Source organism: Dreissena polymorpha, chromosome 1 (genome assembly GCF_020536995.1).
Source record: "Dreissena polymorpha isolate Duluth1 chromosome 1, UMN_Dpol_1.0, whole genome shotgun sequence".
NCBI lineage: Eukaryota > Metazoa > Mollusca > Bivalvia > Myida > Dreissenidae > Dreissena > Dreissena polymorpha.
This window is the reverse complement of record NC_068355.1, coordinates 135666148-135686250: the sequence shown is the minus strand read 5'-3', so window position 1 is coordinate 135686250 and position 20103 is coordinate 135666148. Positions and strand designations below refer to the sequence as shown.

At 34.9% G+C, this 20103-nt stretch overlaps 2 protein-coding genes across 3 annotated transcripts in view; both read left to right on the top strand.

Moving 5' to 3' along the window:
- The window catches only part of LOC127851004 (uncharacterized), a 22939-nt gene extending 18033 nt beyond the window's left edge, over nt 1-4906 (top strand). The window contains exons 11-13 of the mRNA XM_052384427.1: nt 2721-2842; nt 3163-3301; nt 3900-4906. Of these exons, the coding sequence (XP_052240387.1) occupies nt 2721-2842; nt 3163-3301; nt 3900-4006 (368 nt within the window). The 3' untranslated portion in view covers nt 4007-4906. The remainder of the gene's footprint in view (nt 1-2720; nt 2843-3162; nt 3302-3899) is intronic.
- A 4647-nt stretch (nt 4907-9553) lies between these two features.
- LOC127867204 (uncharacterized) lies at nt 9554-16370 on the top strand. 2 transcript variants are annotated; one of them, XM_052408259.1, is made up of 9 exons: nt 9554-9644; nt 9896-10108; nt 10359-10392; nt 11069-11266; nt 12729-12820; nt 13859-13997; nt 14533-14777; nt 15295-15404; nt 16023-16370. In XM_052408259.1, exons 2-9 carry the CDS (start codon nt 10016-10018, stop codon nt 16048-16050), a joined length of 939 nt encoding a protein of 312 aa, XP_052264219.1. In that variant the 5' UTR covers nt 9554-9644; nt 9896-10015; the 3' UTR covers nt 16051-16370. The 2 variants fall into 2 exon arrangements, with proteins under 2 accessions (XP_052264219.1, XP_052264213.1); XM_052408253.1 differs by lacking the exon at nt 9554-9644 and having other exon boundaries at nt 9821-10108.
- The last annotated feature ends 3733 nt before the right edge of the window (nt 16371-20103 follow it).

Here is a 20103-nt window from a genome sequence, read left to right as displayed (position 1 = left end):
AACAACTGGAGCAAAACGATAATCTTAAGTCTGTTATCGTCCATCCTGTTTAAGCGAAACCATTGTCCTAGCACTGATTTCCATTGTCGGATGTGCGGTGGGGTCCATCCCCTGTCTCCTGTGACTGCTGCGTTTGGTGTATATCTCCGTACACCTAGGAAGAAGCGACTGGCTTTGTGATGGACGGCATTTATACATGTGAATACCCATATTGCAGCTCCGTAGCTTATTGTTGGCCACACCATTGTGTCGAATAGCTTAGTAATACAAGTAGCATGCATTAAAAAATCCGATGTCGCTCAACGCGCTACGGAATGCAAAACAAAATTTTCTTTGAATAAACCTGCCTTAACATGCTTTTTTACAGGGAGTTTCGATAATGTAGAGGCCATTTCACAGAATATTGATAGATATAGGATCTGGCACGAGTTGTTATATCATACCATATTTTATTAAACGAGTTCAGAAATTTTGTTAGTAAGCGAGCCTTTGGCGAGCTTACTAACGAATTTCCTGGACGAGTTTAATAAAATATGGTATGATATGACAACGCGTGTCAGATCTTTTTATCACATGTTTTTAAATGAGCAAATTAAATAAATATTTACGCAAACATAATGATAAATCTCGAATATTGTTTACATTTCCTGTTGTCATTTGGAATGCCTCGGCTTTTACAAAGCAAAATAACAAAATGCGATTGGTCAATTAACGAAAACTAAGCCAATGAAAACGCTTAAAAATGTTGTATTACACATGTGTAAAAAAATATGTAATGGTTGTATTACATTGGAAACAGGGTATAGCATGTGATAAAAATATGAACATGATTAAATTGGGGAAAAAAAGCCGACAGCGACCAATTTAGCATTAAAATTCCCGGGTACGTTTCAGTATTTTTTCCGTACCCCGGATACATTTAAGAATAATTAAGAGTACCCGGGGTCATTTTAGTAGTACCCGATCCGACAATGACCAATAGAGCTTAACAGTCTGTGCGAATACACAAGCTGGGGTAAAACTGGGCGCGTAGGCTATGGCAGAATAATCCCGTTCGCTTTTTATTTGATTTCGAAATATTGCTTTTGAAATAGTCCGAATGTAAAAAAAAATAGGTAGATATATTCATATATGATTTAGTTGTTTTGAATTCACATGATATTTACGAAGCGTTTAGTGTACGCATAAATATGCAGCCTTGATAATTACACATTCATTATTTTGGAGTTGACAAAGGAACGTTTACTGTCAGGTTCATATCCATTCAGAAGCCTATACAAAGACGATTAATTTGTTCCACTTTATATCTTAAGATGAGTTAATTAAGTGTTGCAGACATGGTCGCAGGTAAATACAAATCAATTAAACTGGATGAAACAAATCAATGTGAGTATTTTTATTTTCTTAAAATACAAATATAGCATACAGAACAACATAAAATACAAACAAATGCCACCCTGTCTCACACATATGTTCTCATCATTAACATTATTCAGCATGGACACATGTCAGAATGGCTCCATTCAGGGACCTATACAAACAATTGTTTGTATAGGTCCCTGCTCCATTAGACGTCTTCTTTTCTTGCCGCAAACATTGACTTTCATTATAAAATGGAAAATATATTGCGCATGACTTTCCTCTTTAAAAAAGAAAATATATTGGTACACAATGTTGTTGTTTCCCGTAATTTTATTTGTGTAATTATTTGCACCGCGTGCATGTGACAAATTATGAATACAACTTAATACCAACTAGGTGTAGCTTGTGGTGCAAATTAACTAAAAATGAAACTGAAATGACTATGCTGATCCCACCAAATCAGAATCAATCGGTCGTTGTTACATCAGGTTCTACTTACATGTTGCCCGGGTACTGTTAAGTATGCTACAATGGATCCCGGGTACGGAATATACGCGTAAAAGCATCCGGCGATAATCCGGATTATTATGTTTTCGTATATTTTGCGAATTCCGGGTGCTTGTAAGTGTACTTAAGAGATTCCGTGGCGTTTTAAAGTAGTATGTCAGCCGACAGCGAGCAATCGACCCCCAATCAACCCTCTTTACGTCACGATAACAACATGTGTAACAGTGTTAACATGTGATTGTGTCTTCAACTCTTCGTAACGGGCGTCTTTGTTAACTCAAAGGGACTTTTTGAATAATTTGTCGTATTTAAAAATGTTATTTAATGTTTTGACTAAAAAAATACTCTTACATATTTGAATAAGTCTAAAATATATTGGTAAAATGTTTACCCTTACCGTAATTCAAGTCCAGACTCTTCGGAAGCAAAAACCTACTCGCTACCAGTTTACCATTCAGTATTTTGAATAATTTAACCCATTTATTCCTAGCGAGTGGAAAAAAGGCATTGGCAAACAGCATAGACCCAGATGAGACGCCGCATAATGTGGCGTCTCATCAGGGTCTACGCTGTTTGCTTACAGGAATTTCTGTAAGAAATATTCTAAATATGGAAAAAATTATACTAGACATCCCTAATTTTGGAAATAAATTGATCCAATTTAGAAGGATTGGAGAGTCCACTAGACATAAATGGGTTAAACGCTGTGCCAAGAATACGCGCATTTAGACTACCCATAAATTCACATACATTTTGACATATTTCTGCATTCTATCTAAATGGCAAATCAAAAGTGTTTTAATCTGGAGCGACGTATTGCATAGTTTAACCAAACCATGTTCTAATTGAAGTTGTAGGCTCCAATCTATGCGAGTGTCAGTGCTGGGTTTACAACATGCTGTACGGAAACACTCCATTTGACAACTTGACCTACGGTGAAATTGAAAAGGCTCTGGAAAATATCACGAGAAAGGTATATATATCTGCTCCGATAAATATCAGATCTTATGTTGTGTTTTTCCAAATGCCTTCTTTAACAATCTCGATTAAAAGGGATTTTTCTAATACAGGTGTTTGATTTGTTTTACATTGCAAATCCGTGACCTAAACTTTTCATTTTTGACATGCTTAAATGTTTGCTTCTTTAATGAGACGGTCAAAGACGTTCTATCTTTAATTACATGTGTTTATAAATTATATACACTAATGACGACGGGTGTGATCGAATGTATAAATCGCATTGTGCACCATTTCCAAGCTCATACAGCCTGATAATGTCGTACATACATCTAGATACAGGAAGAGCTATCTGTCAACAAGTCCGAGCTGTCGTCAACGATACGAAAGTTAACGAGCGCCAAAGACGACCGAGTCACAGCCGTTGCTATGGGTTACACTCTGGGCGTGGCAATGTTGGTGACCACCCTTGGAGGTACACTTTATTTCAAGTTTATACTAGATATTTAACTATTTATAACATATCCATAAGTAAACACACACTTAAAACGTAGTAAAGGTGTAACAGAAAAAACGACATATGCGGTCAATACAAACACATTTAATTTAATGCCTCTTATGCCAGAACTATTAAGACAAAATACCGAACATTCATAGAGCTATACATTATTGTTTAATTATATTTTGTAAATATTGAAAACCTTGAAGAAAATTATCATCCAATCATGTTTTATTTGTTGCTGCTTTGATTAATTTAATTAAAACTTAATACTACATTTGCGATGCGCTCTGGGAATACTATGCTTAATTCACGTACCTTAAGTGTCGCACCAGATACGCATGTGCAGTTCTAGCACAGGCCTATAAGGGATGACACTTTCCGCCTAAACTGGATGTTCGCTATGAATACACATCCTTTCAAAAATATCATAAAATCGGAAAGTGCCGTCCCTGACTAGCCTGTTAGGACTGCACAGGCTAATCTGGGGCGACAGTTTACACAAATGCATTTAGCACAGTTTTCCTAGAACGCGACTCACTTGCAAATGTAATTCATCAATGGTGTTTTCCAGCGATTCTTTTAGCAGACCTTCCAAAAGTTATCAATGGATTCAACATCCTACGGAAAAGCTTGCGCTCAAGGTTCCGGCCACAGAAGTCAACACAAAGTAGCAACTGACAAGCAAACACAAAAATCAAGTCGAAATGACAAATCTTAACCCTCAATTAATGGGTCACTATAGTAAACATTCTAGTTTGGGTAAATGTGAATCGTGATTAAGCATTGGCTGAATGATTACATTTAGAAAATATGCACAAACGCACAGATTATGCTTGTACCGAATTAGAAATTAAACGGATAACTTATAGGGGCGCTATCACAAAATTTATGTAACGCATTAATATATATATATAATTATTATGTAGAAATAAGCTAGAAAACAGGCAATTTAAACATACATTCGTGCGATATTACATATGTATAATTTAGCAATACATTATACTTTATAAAATGGTATTGCTATTTCAATATGTCTCAAACACAAAAGTTTGGAAGCTCGTCGTTTGTTATATTTATCGGATGACAGACACATTAATGAAAAAGAATCAATTGAAGAAACGTATCGGACACCAAGTTAATTGCAGCAAGAATGTTTAATTTAGCATATTGCTTAAAATTGAACAAATTACTTCATTAAAACAATCACACAGCAGGTTGAGGATTGGCCACTGACGAGCAACACAGCATGTATAAATGGTCGAATCATTCCATCGAGACGTAAATTGATGTGAAATATACATAAGCTTATATTTATTATTAAATAAAATAGAATTGTGCCTATTTACTTATTTATGTGTAGATGTTATATCATAAGTTTACGGGAGCGAGCATTAAAAATTGTTTACTGATATGGTGATTTGATTGATTTGATTAGTTGTAGTGTTTATTTATTTACTATATTTTGTATAAGCATTGCTACGATTCGTATGTTATCACATTGTTTATTGTTGTTTTTGTTTCATATTGTATCGTTTAGGAAATATATTGTATTCATTTACATTAAAATATAAACACAAACACATGTTGTGCAAATACATATGAATTCATATGAAGTGTATATGTAACAATGGAGGATCAAGCGACGGTACGATTGAGTTGAATATTGGATACTCCGGTATGATTCAATCATACAATATAAATGTGCCGTGTTCTATGAAAAGCGGGTTTAATGTATGAGCGTAAAGTGTCGTCCCTGTTTAGCCTGTGCAGTCCGTACACACTAATCAGGGACGACACTTTCCGCCTAAACTGGGTGTTTGCTCAGAAGAGACTTTCTTTAAACGAAATAAATAATATAAGCGGAAGGTGTCGTCCCTAATTAGCCTGTGCGGACTGCAAAGGCTAATCATGGGTGACACTTTACGCACATGCATTAAGCTCCCTTTTCACAGAGCGCGGCCAAAATAAAAACTCTTTGAATCTGAATACTTTTAATTCTTGTTTCACAGTAGTTGAAATTCTACAAATTCAAACAAATTTTACAATGATACAAATGTGGTTATTATCTGTCTAGAAAGATTCAACTATATGCATGGCAATTCTCACAGAGAGACAGTACTGAGAAGAAAAATAATATTAAATATTTCAAGTTTTGACATGTGGGCCGACGGCCAGCGCAATTGTACAATACGTACAATGTACTGAGAACATTCATCACGAACAACTTCTCCGACTTCATTAGAACATCCGAATACTAGTCAGTGGATGATTTATGAAAATTATCGAACATACATTGAAATTCAATGCAACAAAATAAGAAATATAAGATGTGACTTCTAACTACATATTTTGCAACAAACCAATGTCATGCAATTTAGTTGAAATTCTGAGGACATTGTTAAATTGTTAATTTTGAACCATCGAATAGGACATACCATTGATAGAAGAACAGAAACAGACTTATTTTGTTGCTACTGGAGTAAATCCAATCTGCGAAAATAATTTAAAATGTTATATACTAAAATATTAAACAATCAATTCTACAATAATTATATTTAAATAATTATTATTCATTTATAGATGTCGAAACACCCGCTTGATGAACATTAAATACTTTTACATATACTTGCATTATTATTAAATAAGTAACAATTTTTATTGTGCAATATTCTGGACAAACTGCGTTCAAAGCGTTGCGTATGTTGCTCTCTGTAATCATCTGTAAATTATTAAACACTTTTTGGCCACTTAACAAATATACTCAGATAACGGAATTTATCATCGCAGATCTTCTAGTCTATACAAATTATTGTTAGCACCTAATTTTCTATAATTAAAAACGTTTCCCTTAAGCACGTCTAAAAAATCAACCAATCTTGTCCATACTATTGCGATAATGATCATCATGGTATAGTAACATACTCGTTAATATAGGTAAATGGACTGCCCGTTAATTGTGCGACAGTTCTGCAGACACTTCACCTCGATATTCCATGCAACCCAGTGGTGACCTTGTGGTGAGTTCCTATCAACAAGACCATTTAGAACGACAAGCCTACAATCAAAAGGTGGCAACGGAAACGACATCCCCAAATCTATTTCAAGATTTACCAATTACACAATAAACATTACTGTTTCCAGGTAAAATTCTCTAAGCCCCAAACGCAGCGAAATCTCCAATGGGTTTGTGCGGTCTTTTAAACTGGAAACACCCTATTTATAAAGTGTGTACCACCTGTTTGAATTGAGCTTCTTCATAAGATAAATATTTACATTATGTGTTGATGGAGAAAAAAAGCAGTTTATCTAGACGCAGAACGATTTTGAGCGATTTTTTGTTCAGGCAAATTCTTTGGATTTTCTTGTAGAGTAACCACCTTCGTTCAATATGCACGAATGCGTTTAGATTGCAAAAAGCATGCATGACAATGGAGACCACTAAAGCGTCCGAAAAGTACAATTTTAAGCTAACATTAAAACTGTATAGTTCGATTTTTTCTGCAAATGTTGTCACCTTAAATATACAACAAACAAGTTTTATAACAAAAACAATCAAGGTTGCAGATTTAGCTGAACATAAAATGCATCATGCTATGGTAGAGTAAGAACATTAAAGCTTAAGTATTATAGCGAAACATATTTTCATTTTTTTCATTTACTTTCTGATTAAATATTATCGACATTACCTGTTAATTTTGTCGGTTTGTACACTAACTATTTATTGTCATGATTTCTTCTTTTTTATATAGTCGTGCATTGGTATGTGAAGGTCGAGGTCATCTTGCTCCATACCTTAACATAAGTAGACTAACCGTCAAAAAACAATACAAGCTGGTATGCCTACCAACATTTGCTAAATATGATTTATGCAACATAACATATATGTGTCTTGTTCTGAGAAAACTGGGCTTAATTCATGTGCGTAAAGTGTCGTCCCAGATTAGCCTGTGCAGTCCGCACAGGCTAATCAGGAACGACACTTTCCGCTTTAATGGTATTTTTGGTTTCAAGGAAGTCCCTCGTTACCGAAAATCAAGTTTAGGCGGAAAGTGTCGTTTCTGATTAGCCTGTGCGGACAGCACAGGCTAATCTGGGACGACACTTTACGCACATGCATTATGACCAGTTTTCTCAGAACAAGACGTATATGTTCACCTATCTAACAGCCGTTTTTAAATGTTTTCACTTCTTTTTCAGTATAGTCTTGTTTCACGCAAATGCTTTAACAACAAAACACAAATAAACTTGTTTGTAACATTGTCCAGCACTTAAATACATTTTCCTTAACCCGTTCATGTTCATGCTTTGATTTTCAAAGACATCTATCATGTAATATATTATTCGTTTATCGTAATATTAAGAAGCAACATTATATACAATATTTGCTGGTATATTGCAATCAAAATTATGCAAGATGTTTTGTATCTGTAATAGCGTAGGGAGGAAATAACTTATGTGTCAAAAAGTGAAGAAATAAACGTTTGATAACGGATAGTTTTCCCAAGGGGTGTAAGGTATCTTCTCCATAACTCTGAGGTATTTTATAGTTTTCAATTGAACAATTAAAAGTTATCGTTCCCAAGGCTAGTCCATACTTATTTTTTATTAATTTTCTACTTACTTTGTGTAGACAGTATAGTGTGTGTTTTTTTGCATTAAATTAAGTTGTTCCATATTATCATTTTTGAAGTTGTTTGTATAAATATCAGCTTTTAATATATCATCTTCTATTTCTTTATTCATTTTTGATTCATGAATTGAGTACGATATGTCTTTTCCTTCTTGTTTCCTTGAGCAGAGTTTCTAGAGAAGGATATTTATATAAACAGTACGATTACTTACCGTATAATCCAATACATCAATATTGCGGACAGGTATAGGGTACGTCATAGTTATGTCTTCTATATTAAATGTCATACAATTTAGGAACTCTATGAATACAATGGAAGGGTTTTTAAATTTCCATAATCTGTTCGCTTGTACATCGATGTGTATACTTTGTTAACCAATTTATGGCCAGTGGACTCTCCCATCCTTCTAAATTGGACCAATTTATTTCCAAACTTAGGGATGTCTAGTATATTTATTTCTATATTAGGAATATTTCTTACAGAAATTCCTTTCAGCAAACAGCGCAGACCCTGATGAGACGCCGCATTATGCGGCGTCTCATCTGGGTCTACGCTGTTTGCCAAGGCCTTTTTTTCAAGACGCTAGGCATAAATGGGTTTAATCTGAAATCAAATAATGTTCAGCGGTACATGTATCTCAATGGAACGTACGGTAGTAGGTTATCTAGTTTTAAATACATACATTGCTAGAGTTTGAACAGCAAACATTAAATAGTATGCTGATGATTCACAGTTCTATTGTAATTAAAGCTGTTTCCATTAAAAAAAGATGACAGTGTTGTTACAATTATTGCAGCAAAAACTTTCTATTATTACAGAATTATCCCGCTTGAATCTATTTCTACACTTCATCTGAATCGATATATATAAATACCACGCTGTTTAACCGCTATCCTTATTTACCTAATTTAACCCATTTATGCCTAGTGGGCTCTCCCATCCTTCTAAATTGGATCAATTCATTTCCAAAATTAAGGATGTCAAGTATATTTATTTCTATATTTAGAATATTTCTTACATTTAAGCAAACAGCGCAGACCCTGATGAGACGCCGCATTATGCGGCGTCTCATCTGGGTCTACAATGTTCGCCAAGGCCTTTTTATAGACGTTATGCATAAATGGGACATTGGCATACTGAACAAGCGCATTTTATTTACCGTATAAACATGCGATGTTATGAACATACTAGATTCAAATTCTCAAGAAAGATTTTCGTCTCTAAGAAATCTGTATTATTCAATTAGTTTACACTTTCAATTGTTTTGATTTATATTTGAAACTATAAGCATTATTATACAACAGAAATTCCCCGAATTAGTTTATCGTTTAGTTAATTTATTACTTTACAATTCCATCTTTTTTATCTCATATTTCAAACTAAAGTTTTTTCATAAAAATGACGATATTTGCATTGTATTTATTTCCGCGAACAAAACAAAATGAGAAAGCGTGTTGCATCAATCTGCAAGGTCCCTTTAATACGCTGATATTTTCAGGCGTGAGTGCGAATTTACCTTCGTGTATAAACAAAAAACGATTTGTTTTCCGAGCTGTGAGAGATATCTGCTACATTTGTTCTAAACGTGCGAACATGGACTAAACATTTTTTAGGAAGAGAATGCAAAATAAACCACTTGAAATTCCGAATTGTTGCTCATATAAAGAAAAATAGTGAAAATAAACGTTAACGATCTTATTAATTAACATGTTTTTTTATATGTTCTATTATATTACAAAATAAGATGCATATTTATTGTCATACGATAAGTTTTCATGCATTTGCAATAATTAACTTAAGTAGAATAAAGCTGCTTTAATTTTTTATTATATAATTATTCGTGCAAATATATATATATTTTAGCTCGAACGTTTAATTGGTTTATTTTTCCATTTACCTCCGAACGGAGTTGGAGCCAGGATTTACTGCTTTTTAGTGAACTTCAAACGAACAGATGTTTACATTTTGTCTAACGATTCCTGTCGGGCTGAAGCATATGACGAATTGTGTACTCATCATGTTCTTATTGTTCGAAATAATAACTACGTAGTTAAAAATGACAATGTTTAATGTGTACTGGCTGATTGTGGTGTGTGTACTTCTCGTGAAAGGGACAGCACAGAACTTTATACCACTTCCGGTTCAAAATGTAAGTTAATACTTAATGTATTCATTGTTTTAAAAGCAGATTAAAGTTTTGCTGGACGGATAATATATAAGAAAAAGTGTAACTAGTATAATTCCAATGGCTCCCAATGTTGAAGTTGCTTCGTTATTTGATTCCGTCGAACATCAATGCTGCATTGCACATTAAAATCTAAAAGTAACACCTTACATGTGTTCATATGATCAAGATAAAAAGTTATTGTTTTAATAAATGACTGATTTATTCATTTTAGAAATCAAGTAACTATATGGTATATTATTCCAAAGGTAAGCGTCTATGAATTATTTGCTTCAGATTTTTATGTTGCGTTGTTTGTTGTTTTTTGATGTTGTTGATTATGCTGATTATGTTGTTGTTCTTGTCGTTGTTTTGTTGTTGTTATTGTTGTTGTTGATGATGATTCTGATAATGGGGATGATGATGATGATGATTATGATGGCGATGAAGAATAAGATAACGAAGAAGATAATGATAATGATGATGATGTGATTTTTCACAAAACGTAGTGTTTCTTATTGGAATCAATGAAAATATGTAAAAGTCGTCAATTTATCAATCAGACAATGTTCTTGAGTTAAATGCCTTGAGGATAATCAATATGTAATGCACCAAAAAAACAGACACATTGAAACAACTACTGGCACATGCGAATGTACACGTTCATTGTGCTAGTTGGAGAGCTTAAACTGCTTCTGGTTATAGTTCAAGTTAATTTGTGTCTGGCAAATGCCAAGTAGCTATGTGTCTGGCAAATTAAATATTTACTGCTAAGAACAGGTTTATATTTATAATAATCTTTTGTTTTCTTTCTTTTATTTTAATTTATCCTAGTTAACATTAACAATTAAACATCATTAATTTATAACATTTTATTTTGTCAAAAGATGTGTATGTTTATCGATAATATAAATGTTCATTTATCGTAACCATCGTTTGCTACAGACTGTTCAGAAACGCGAAAGTTAGCACGTTTTCCGGAAACTTACGAAGTGGAAAACAAGTCCATCCGAAGACTGAGCGCAGCAAACGATTTCAACGCCACCTACTTTGAAAGGGAGGCGCTTGATTTGAACGGAAGCGTTGATTTCTACTATCCCGGGATTCTCGTGCAATTTAGAGTCCCGGACGTGTCCTCTTATGGTAAATATTTTACTAATCTCCTTACAGTCATATTCCGTTGATGATGGCGTGATAATTTCGGTTGTTTTATTGTTTTGTTCTGTTCTGTTCTGCATTTAAATTGTTTACTCAAGAATGTATGTTTAAGCATGTTATTAGAATTAGAAGCAAAATATCGCAAACGTTTGTATCTTCAAAGCTATGGCGTAACACAATGATGCAAGTTAAACGTGTTCCGGTAAAACGTGCAAATTTTGTGTAACTGGCAAATGCGAAACTTAAATCAAATAAAATCAAATTTCAGTTATAATCATTTCATGACCTGTCATAGAACAAACTGTGTAGCTATGCTGGGATTCGAAATTGCAATTCCGTTTGAATCAACACTACAGTGATCTACCAGCTGACAGAAAATATTTTACAAACATGGGTCCTACACCTCACAACAAATGCGCCTCCTTAAATACCGGTTAAAAGTAATAAATGCACGAGGAAGCGAAATTTCGATTTGATACATTTGTATATAGCAGATTTTATCATATTTCATGAAACTCTATCTGTATGGCTATAACAATGTTTATACTTGAAGTTCAAACACGAAAAAGATAATTCAAAATATGACATAAAAATATGGAATATAAACAAAAGGTTGTTTCCGTCTGTTCATTCTTCATGGTACATTTCACCTAATGTTTTGACTACGACTGCGTCAATGTCGTGCGGGCAATTGTTCGATGACTATAATTGTTGGAACCAGTACCAGTCAGATCTCTGTAAGAAGAATTGCGTTACATTATCCCATTTATGCCTAGTGGACTCATGCGGCGTCTTATCTGGGTCTACGCTGTTTGGCAATGCCTTTTTTCTAGACGCTAGGCATAAATGGATTAATGTGTATGAACAACGACATCTTCAGGTTTATACATAATAGAATCTGCCATTCTTGCCATGAGGGATGTCTTTGATGCTAGGCCAAAGTTCAGTTTAAGAAAGAAGCGTCTGAAAACTATACTGTTGACAATTCACCACCATTTATAATTTATAATTTACTAATGTATTAAATATCATATGGGGAGAGACGAAACACCTGTGAACAAAAGGAGTCTATGTAATAGTTGAAGCACACCTAGAACGAAATGTGTTCGTCATTATTGGCACCTTAACATAATGGGGCTGAGGCCTCTACACGTGTTTTACATAATTTTAACCATATTAACCATTCACCACGCTGTTTGTCGAATATGTTGTAATGGACGACGTATTTGGTACGGTAGTGTGTGTCATTGCCAAATTTAGCGTTGTCGAATGGAGTTGCAGCATTACCCCAATCGTTCAATGCAGCTTATAGTATTGTAATACTTGATTCCAGTATACCTCACGTTATTTTAGGCTCAGTTATTTTTCTCCGTCAACTATTTACCACTATGACATACCAAGTTATATCAATGCCGCAGACAACCCGCTCGACTTCTTTGCATTTCAGATGAAAAGCCGAGGGGCTTTGAAATCAACCTACAAAGTCATAAGGGTCTGACGTGTTTCGTGGTACAGAACAAGACCACCTGGACACCAAACGTACGGTTATATACTCTTTAGTTTAAATGCATCAGCGAAAAGTGTCGTTCCAGATTAGCCTGTGCAGTCCGCAAGGGCAACACTTTCCGCCTAAACTGGATTTTTGTAACAAAGATACTTTCTTTAAATGAAAACTATCACGAAAGCGGAAAGTGTCGAGCCTGATTGACCTGTGCTGACTGCAAATGCTAATTTGGGACGACACTTTACGCTCATGCTGTAAAAACCGCCTGGATACCGAATCGAAAGCTTCATACTCCACGCAGTTGTACTTCTCCCTGTGCGTTATCATTCAGAGACGCATTTTCGCCCTTTAATAATCGATTTAAACTAAAGGTTCTAGCAAACTGATGAGCAGCAAACAGCATAAAACTTGAACAGCTTGCGAGGTACTCGCACGCTATTCTGGTTTTATGCTGGTTGCATTTAGCCATTTCACTTTGCTTTTGGATGGGAAAGGGTTAATGGTAGATACTGACTGCATTCACAAGTACATACTCATAGATCGGGGAGAGTTTATTATTCGTAACGTGTTTTAAGTGTCTGTAAATCCGTGTAATTGACGTTTTTTTAACTGTAAACATATATTTTGAGTGTTCAATAAAATATAAAGATAATAAATCATATAACATAATATTTGAATCGGCATTCATCATGCGGTGGGTAATGCTGGCAAGTATATGGTAGAGCTATCCTCGGAACTAGTCATGTCGGTAAAGCTACTGTTGGTGTGGGCGCATGTTTGTTTTATAACAAAAATGATATTAAAAGTAATTATTGACACCTTCATTGCGGACAATGTGTAGTGATAAACGACGGAACCGAAGACACAGGTTTAGAAATCACTCTGAGCCTTATTGACTAGTTATATGCTACATTATATCGATAAAAATAAAGCAAGTATGAACTGATCATAAATAGAACAACTGAAAAACATCGAAGAATCTATCTCAATAAATTCGTGGCTCCAAAACACAGATTGCAGTATTTGTTAATTATATTTAAGAACTAGGCCTATTTCATATCAAACATTTGTAGGAGGAGGTGGAAATTCAGTTGTTTCCGCTAGAGGGCATGACGCTTAATCGCGTTTTCGTGACCAGTCTCCCAAAATACGACGTCACAGACCAGACAAGTGACGTCATCGAAGTTGCAACGGGTCAATGGCAGCAGTATAGTAAGTGGATGGGCTTTTTTAATTGTATTGTTTTTGTGTGTGTCTATTTGTTTAATTGCTTAGTTTATTGCTTTGTTTAGATTATCATTTCTTGCGTCCTAGCTTATTTGTATAATAATCCATTAGATGCAGTATAATAATATTATTCACTGTTCGTTTAATTATTCAATTATTTTTAACAATGGCAAATCTCAAACTATGTCTCCATTTAATATATAATCCTTCTACATGTAAATACTAGTACTGCACCCCTAAAACTGTAAAAGAGAAAATAAAAATGTTTATTTGCACTTTTAAATCGAAAATAAATAAATAAGAATTTTTCATCAGAGTTACAGAAAGTATTCGGTTTCGTTTCTACTGGGCTTGTTAATGTTTATTATAATTTGTACGCGTTTGATTTTGGCATTGTTTGTAGTATATTAAATAAGGAGCATGCTAGGTAAGTATTTATTCACTAAACTAAATTGAAACTATCATATGGTACGCATTTTAACATGATTAATCAAAGACCTTTGTGTATTGTTTCACACAGTTAACAGCAGTAAAGAACCAGAAGCGTCTGCGACCTGGTCGCCAAAAATCCGGTACGAGGTTCACGAAGAAGTCTCGGCAAGATCCGTCGAAGTAGTGTTTACGCGCCCGAACGCTGCCTACCATTTCCGGCGTTTCGAAGTCGCGCTAATATCCAAGCAATCAATCACTGACGTTCACGTCGTAACGACGTCAAATTTTCACCACACGTTTGCCCATGTGACACCCGGCGAATATAAAATCATGGTATTTTTTCATCATATATTTTATTAAAAGTTGCACGTCAAATATGTTTTCAGAGTTTTGATGTGACGAAAACGTAAGATATTTAACAATATAAACATTTTTTGGTCATTTCATTTTGGGTCGTATTTGACTATTCAAATTCTCACATATGTTCTTATTTCTTGTTTTTGTGGTTAAAAATGACATGTTTTGTTTATTTCTGTACATTGTGCAAAAACTCAATTTTTTTGTTAGTGGGGCCTGTTTTAGCTGTGCCCAATTGTAAGGTTTGTGAATTGCTGAGAGTGTACTTTAAAAATTAGTATGTTTTTTATAAGAAATGCTGCCTGGGTGACCTTTTTTATTAGTTTAATGTAGTATTGTAATGCATTATAAATATCAAAATAATTAAGTTGTGTAATGTAATATTTGCTTTCAATGATAGTTATATTAAATAAATTCCTGCCCCGCCCCAAACTGTGATATGGTCCCTTTTCTTTCAATAAATTCAACATAAATGTCTCTTTAAATTAACCAGTTCCGTCCAATAGACGAATATTTCTCCATCTTCGGACTCTGTCTTTGTCGTCTTGACAACGGCGCCTGCTCCAGTTGCCTGACAACCAGAATTGAATCCATCCAAGTCAAGTGAGTGTGTAACGTAACATATGAAGACTGTACTGCGTGAATTGTACGCCGTGACTTCTACAATTGTGCACATCATTTTTTAATGTAAACCGTTGCATAACAGCGCATTTATGAATTATGTGCGTATATGTGCACACCTTATAGTGTTGCAATTCCTTCCGCGCCTTTAGGACTATTTTATGTTCGTGCACATATCTTTTAATCAAGATGTCGCCATTTCATTGCCGTTGCATGCCAGCGTTTCTTTCCAGACCGGATAACCGTTCATGAAGAAACTTACTGAGTAAAACATATGTGGTTTGCGCTTACGATGAGCTCGTTCAGTTGACGTGCCTTCATGGTCTTTCGGATAACGTCAGCGAAACGCTTGAGTTGTCTTTCCCAGGTGTAATTGAGATAACAGCGGAGGCATTTACAGAAATACTCTTGCTACGCTTTCGTAGCGCATTTGTTTTAAATGTTCACCTATTAGTTAAAGACACTACTAATAACTGTAGATTAAACTGCTAAACAAATCATTTATTTAAAACACTTAAACTAACAAATAAATTGTGTTTTATTGATGGTTACTGTTGTTGTTGATTATCGTTTTCGTTGTTGTTGTTGTTTTTGTTTCAGAAAGGTTACGGCAAATAAGTCGTTCTGAGCAAAGCCACGTTTAAACCACCTGTTATTTGATATTGTATTAGTTTACAAAACCTGCCATGAACATGTATAAACTATTTGATAATGAAAAAGTCTATCGATTTGCACGATATTAAATATTGTTATAAAACAAAACAAATGCCTATGATATGAGAATCAAATGTTGAAAAAGGTGAAAATAACTGCCACCCAGAAACTTTAAAATATGTATCAATTAAAGGGACCTGAACTTATATTGTAATTTAAACAGAAATACCAATTAACTTATTATTCAAACATGTATTGTAGATGCATTTATCGGTTATTAAAATATCGTCTACATATCGTCTTATTTGTATAAATGACAAAAGCATACTAAATTGATGGCAAAATATCATTAAACGCTCTCAATTTAAATGGGGAGGGGGGGGGGGGGGGGGGCTGAAACAGGAGAGGGAAAGTAGACGGATGGTAAAGACTCTTTATTATTGTCAGTTGTTAATTGCCTTTGAGAGAGATTTCCACGAAGGTCAAGGAAACAAAAAATCGCGCAATACAGATATAATACTGTCTACGCTACGTAGACACCTAACATAAAACAGCAAAGCGCATCAAATCAATACATTTTAAATTAATCTATCCTATTACCGACACAATCATTATCATATTAAAAGTATCACGGCACAGGTTCTTGGTGACCGACTGTCTTATGTATATGCCGTACGCCGACTCGCCGAATTCTTTCCCCACTTAAAACGAGAGCGCCGATGGCGTTAAAAGCATAGGTGCAAGATACAGGGAAGAATGGCATCACGTGGTATAATGTAGTTCGATATCGCCATCCGCGAATTTCTCAAATCAATAATTTCAAACAATTACCGACTATTTAAATAGATAATCTTTCCATTTACATCAGTGTTTGAAACGCTTATGAACAATAATTACCCAAGCCTTTCAAAATTTAAGCACGGACAGATCTGTATCGAACTATTCTTTTCACAAATGAAAATAGACGCTACCCTATTCGTCTGCGTCAAGAATTTGTCGTAAAACTTGTGGTAAGCGTTAGATGCAGACGTGCACAACATATTGAGTTATGAATACAGATTTCTGAATGCAGATTTTTATAGAAACTCCTCACAGCAGTTACTTCCCTTGCTTCGCCCGGTCAGTAACTTCTAGTATAAGGGAGGCCACTGCGTAGGAGATTGAGATTTATAGTGCAGATAGAATTGTTTTACGAACGAAATTTGTTTTAGGTTATAAGAAGATTTTTTAACATAAAACGGTCTTAGAAAAATTCACTAAAAACGGTGTCAGCAATATTCGTGGAAGAAAACGTTAGAAAAACGTTTCCCAAAATTTTTTGTAAGAATGACCATAAACTAAATTAAATAGATATTTCGTCTGATTTTTAATCAGGTAAGGCTTCATAAAGGGCAACCGACCGATGTGGATTTTCGAAATGTGGTATATACCATAAGCATAGGTGCGTAAACGCACCTATGCTAAAAACGACCAGCATAGTATAGCACAAACATAGTCAAACAAAGATACCAAAAAATCGCGCAATATAAATATAATTCTGACCTCGCTACGTAGGGAACTAGTAGGGAACTAACATACAACAGCATAGCGTATCAAATAAACAAATTTTTAATACATCTCCCATATTCAATCTCTCATAAGCGATTGAATCGCTACACTCGGTCTGTCTAAATACCATTTATGACTCATGACCTCGGATGCGAACGAAAGACTCAAATTATGAAACAATAAGGGTAATATTGGTGTTTAATACATCCATTATTCTTGTCGCTTTAATAAAACTTCTTATGTTTAAATGTTTTTTACATTATACGACTATTTAGGCACATTTATTCACATGATCGTCATGAACGAAAATATGATTTGTTATTTCTATACTATAACTCTTTGATACACAGTTTCTTATACAACTATTTGCAACAAAACGTGGCTTTCGTCTGCAGCAACTATCGCTGTTTTGTCTGGGTGAATGCCCCATTTACACTATGTAATATATGTATAGATAAAAATTGTCTCAATATTGTCTGAAATAAGGAATTTATATTCTTTAATGGACAATTATTGTATACTTTAAAAATGAAAGTGTTTAATTAAGCATGCACCAAACGAATAATTGTATTCAATGTATGTATGATTCAGGAAATACTGTAATATAAATATAACAGCACGTTCTGTTTTATCAATTCGACCTCGACTTGTTTTCTATAGATAACGAAAGGAAATAACAGTGGTTAGTTCTATTACAAACTTTGGGCGGAGTATTATCGAGGGGGGGGGGGGAAGGAAACTGCTCTAAGTGCATTTTAAAAATCAGGGGAAGGTTAAAACTGTATCACAAGAGCAAGTCAAACAATAAAGGCTTTACAATTTTAAGTTATATTGAGAATAAACTGTTCTAATGATGGTTTTTAAAACATGTATGTAGTTTCACGAATAAAGAAGTAATTTGGAAAAAAATGTCACTTAGAAAATTTAAGCATCGGACATGCATGGGCAGATAGCTCAAGAGGCGAGCCTGAATAAATACAGACTGAGAGAGAGACATGTATACACGCAGACAGACCGAGAGACGGACATGCATAAAGACTGAGAGGGGGACATGTATACAAGAAAACAGCTCAAAAGACGGACATGCATAAAGACAGAGTGAGAGAGGGACATGTATACACGCAGACAGACTAAGAGACTGACATGCATAAAGACAGACTTAGAGAGAGACATGTATACCCGCAGACAGACCAAGAGACGGGAGAGACGGGGACATGAATAAAGAGAGACTGAGAGATAGATATGTGAACACGCAGACAGACCAAGAGACGGACACGCATATACAGACTGAACGAAACACGATAATGCATACACCAACGGAGACGGAACGATAGAATGTCATAGATACACAGACAGACAGACGATCATAGCACCATTTTATTTTTTACTTTAGATTAAAGCGGGTATATACGATTTTTATATGTGTTTAATTGTAATATATTGATAAAAGATGTTACAAAAACACAAAATAGGCAAGAAAAATTATACATTAAAGCCGAATTTCATAAAATGCAGCAAAGACAAATTAGCGCCCCGAGCCGATAGTGACGTACATATTTTCCTACAATAACCGAAGCATTCGTCTTTGTATTATCAACCGTTAAACTACGAGGGGTGTTCCAGAAGTTCGTGGATTTTCGCTATAACTTATTAGTTTGCTGGTAAAAGTCAATGAAATTTACATATTATACAAACCAATTATCACGGACTTTATATATAAGCTAAAAATGCATGAATTCCATAAAGCGCGTTTGAAACGCGTTGCAATAGAGACCTCAGTAACGACATGCGGCGCACGCGTGTATTTTATTATAAGTATGAGCGTTAAGCGAATTTAAATTTGGCTTAAATGTCGTTGATAAACAGAATTTACGGCAAATTTCACGTTACAGCGCCTAAGTCCTCCTTACAGCCCGGATTTGGCCCCTATGGACTTCCGCGTCTTCCCGGAAGTTAAATCACAGTTGCGCGGTATTCGCTTTGCAAGTAAACAGGAACTTACAGTTGCAGCAAAGCGAATCGTGTCGTCTTTTGACGCTGACTGGTATAGAGACACTTTTGACAAGTGGATTTCCCGACACATAAAGTGCATTCGCGTTGGAGGTGATTATGTGGAAAAGATTTGACAGTTGTTAACTTCATAACGTCATTGACGTTGAACAGAAACGTTACACGTGCGTCGGTGTGCGCATTGTGCACATGTTTAAATCTCTGATATATATTTATTGTTTTATGTATTTCCATGATATTTGGAGAGTAGATTTGGAAAGGAAGAACTATTCTTAACATGCTATTTGTTTGTCCATTTATGTTACCAAATGAAAGTTATAGCGAAAATCCACTAACTTCTGGAACAACCCTCGTAAGTTTAGATGCACATCGTACATGTATGGTATACATGCTGGCGATTTCGGCTGTTTAATTTCATGATTAAATATCTGGCTTATTTCGCATTTTTCGACACATGTTCTTCTTAACT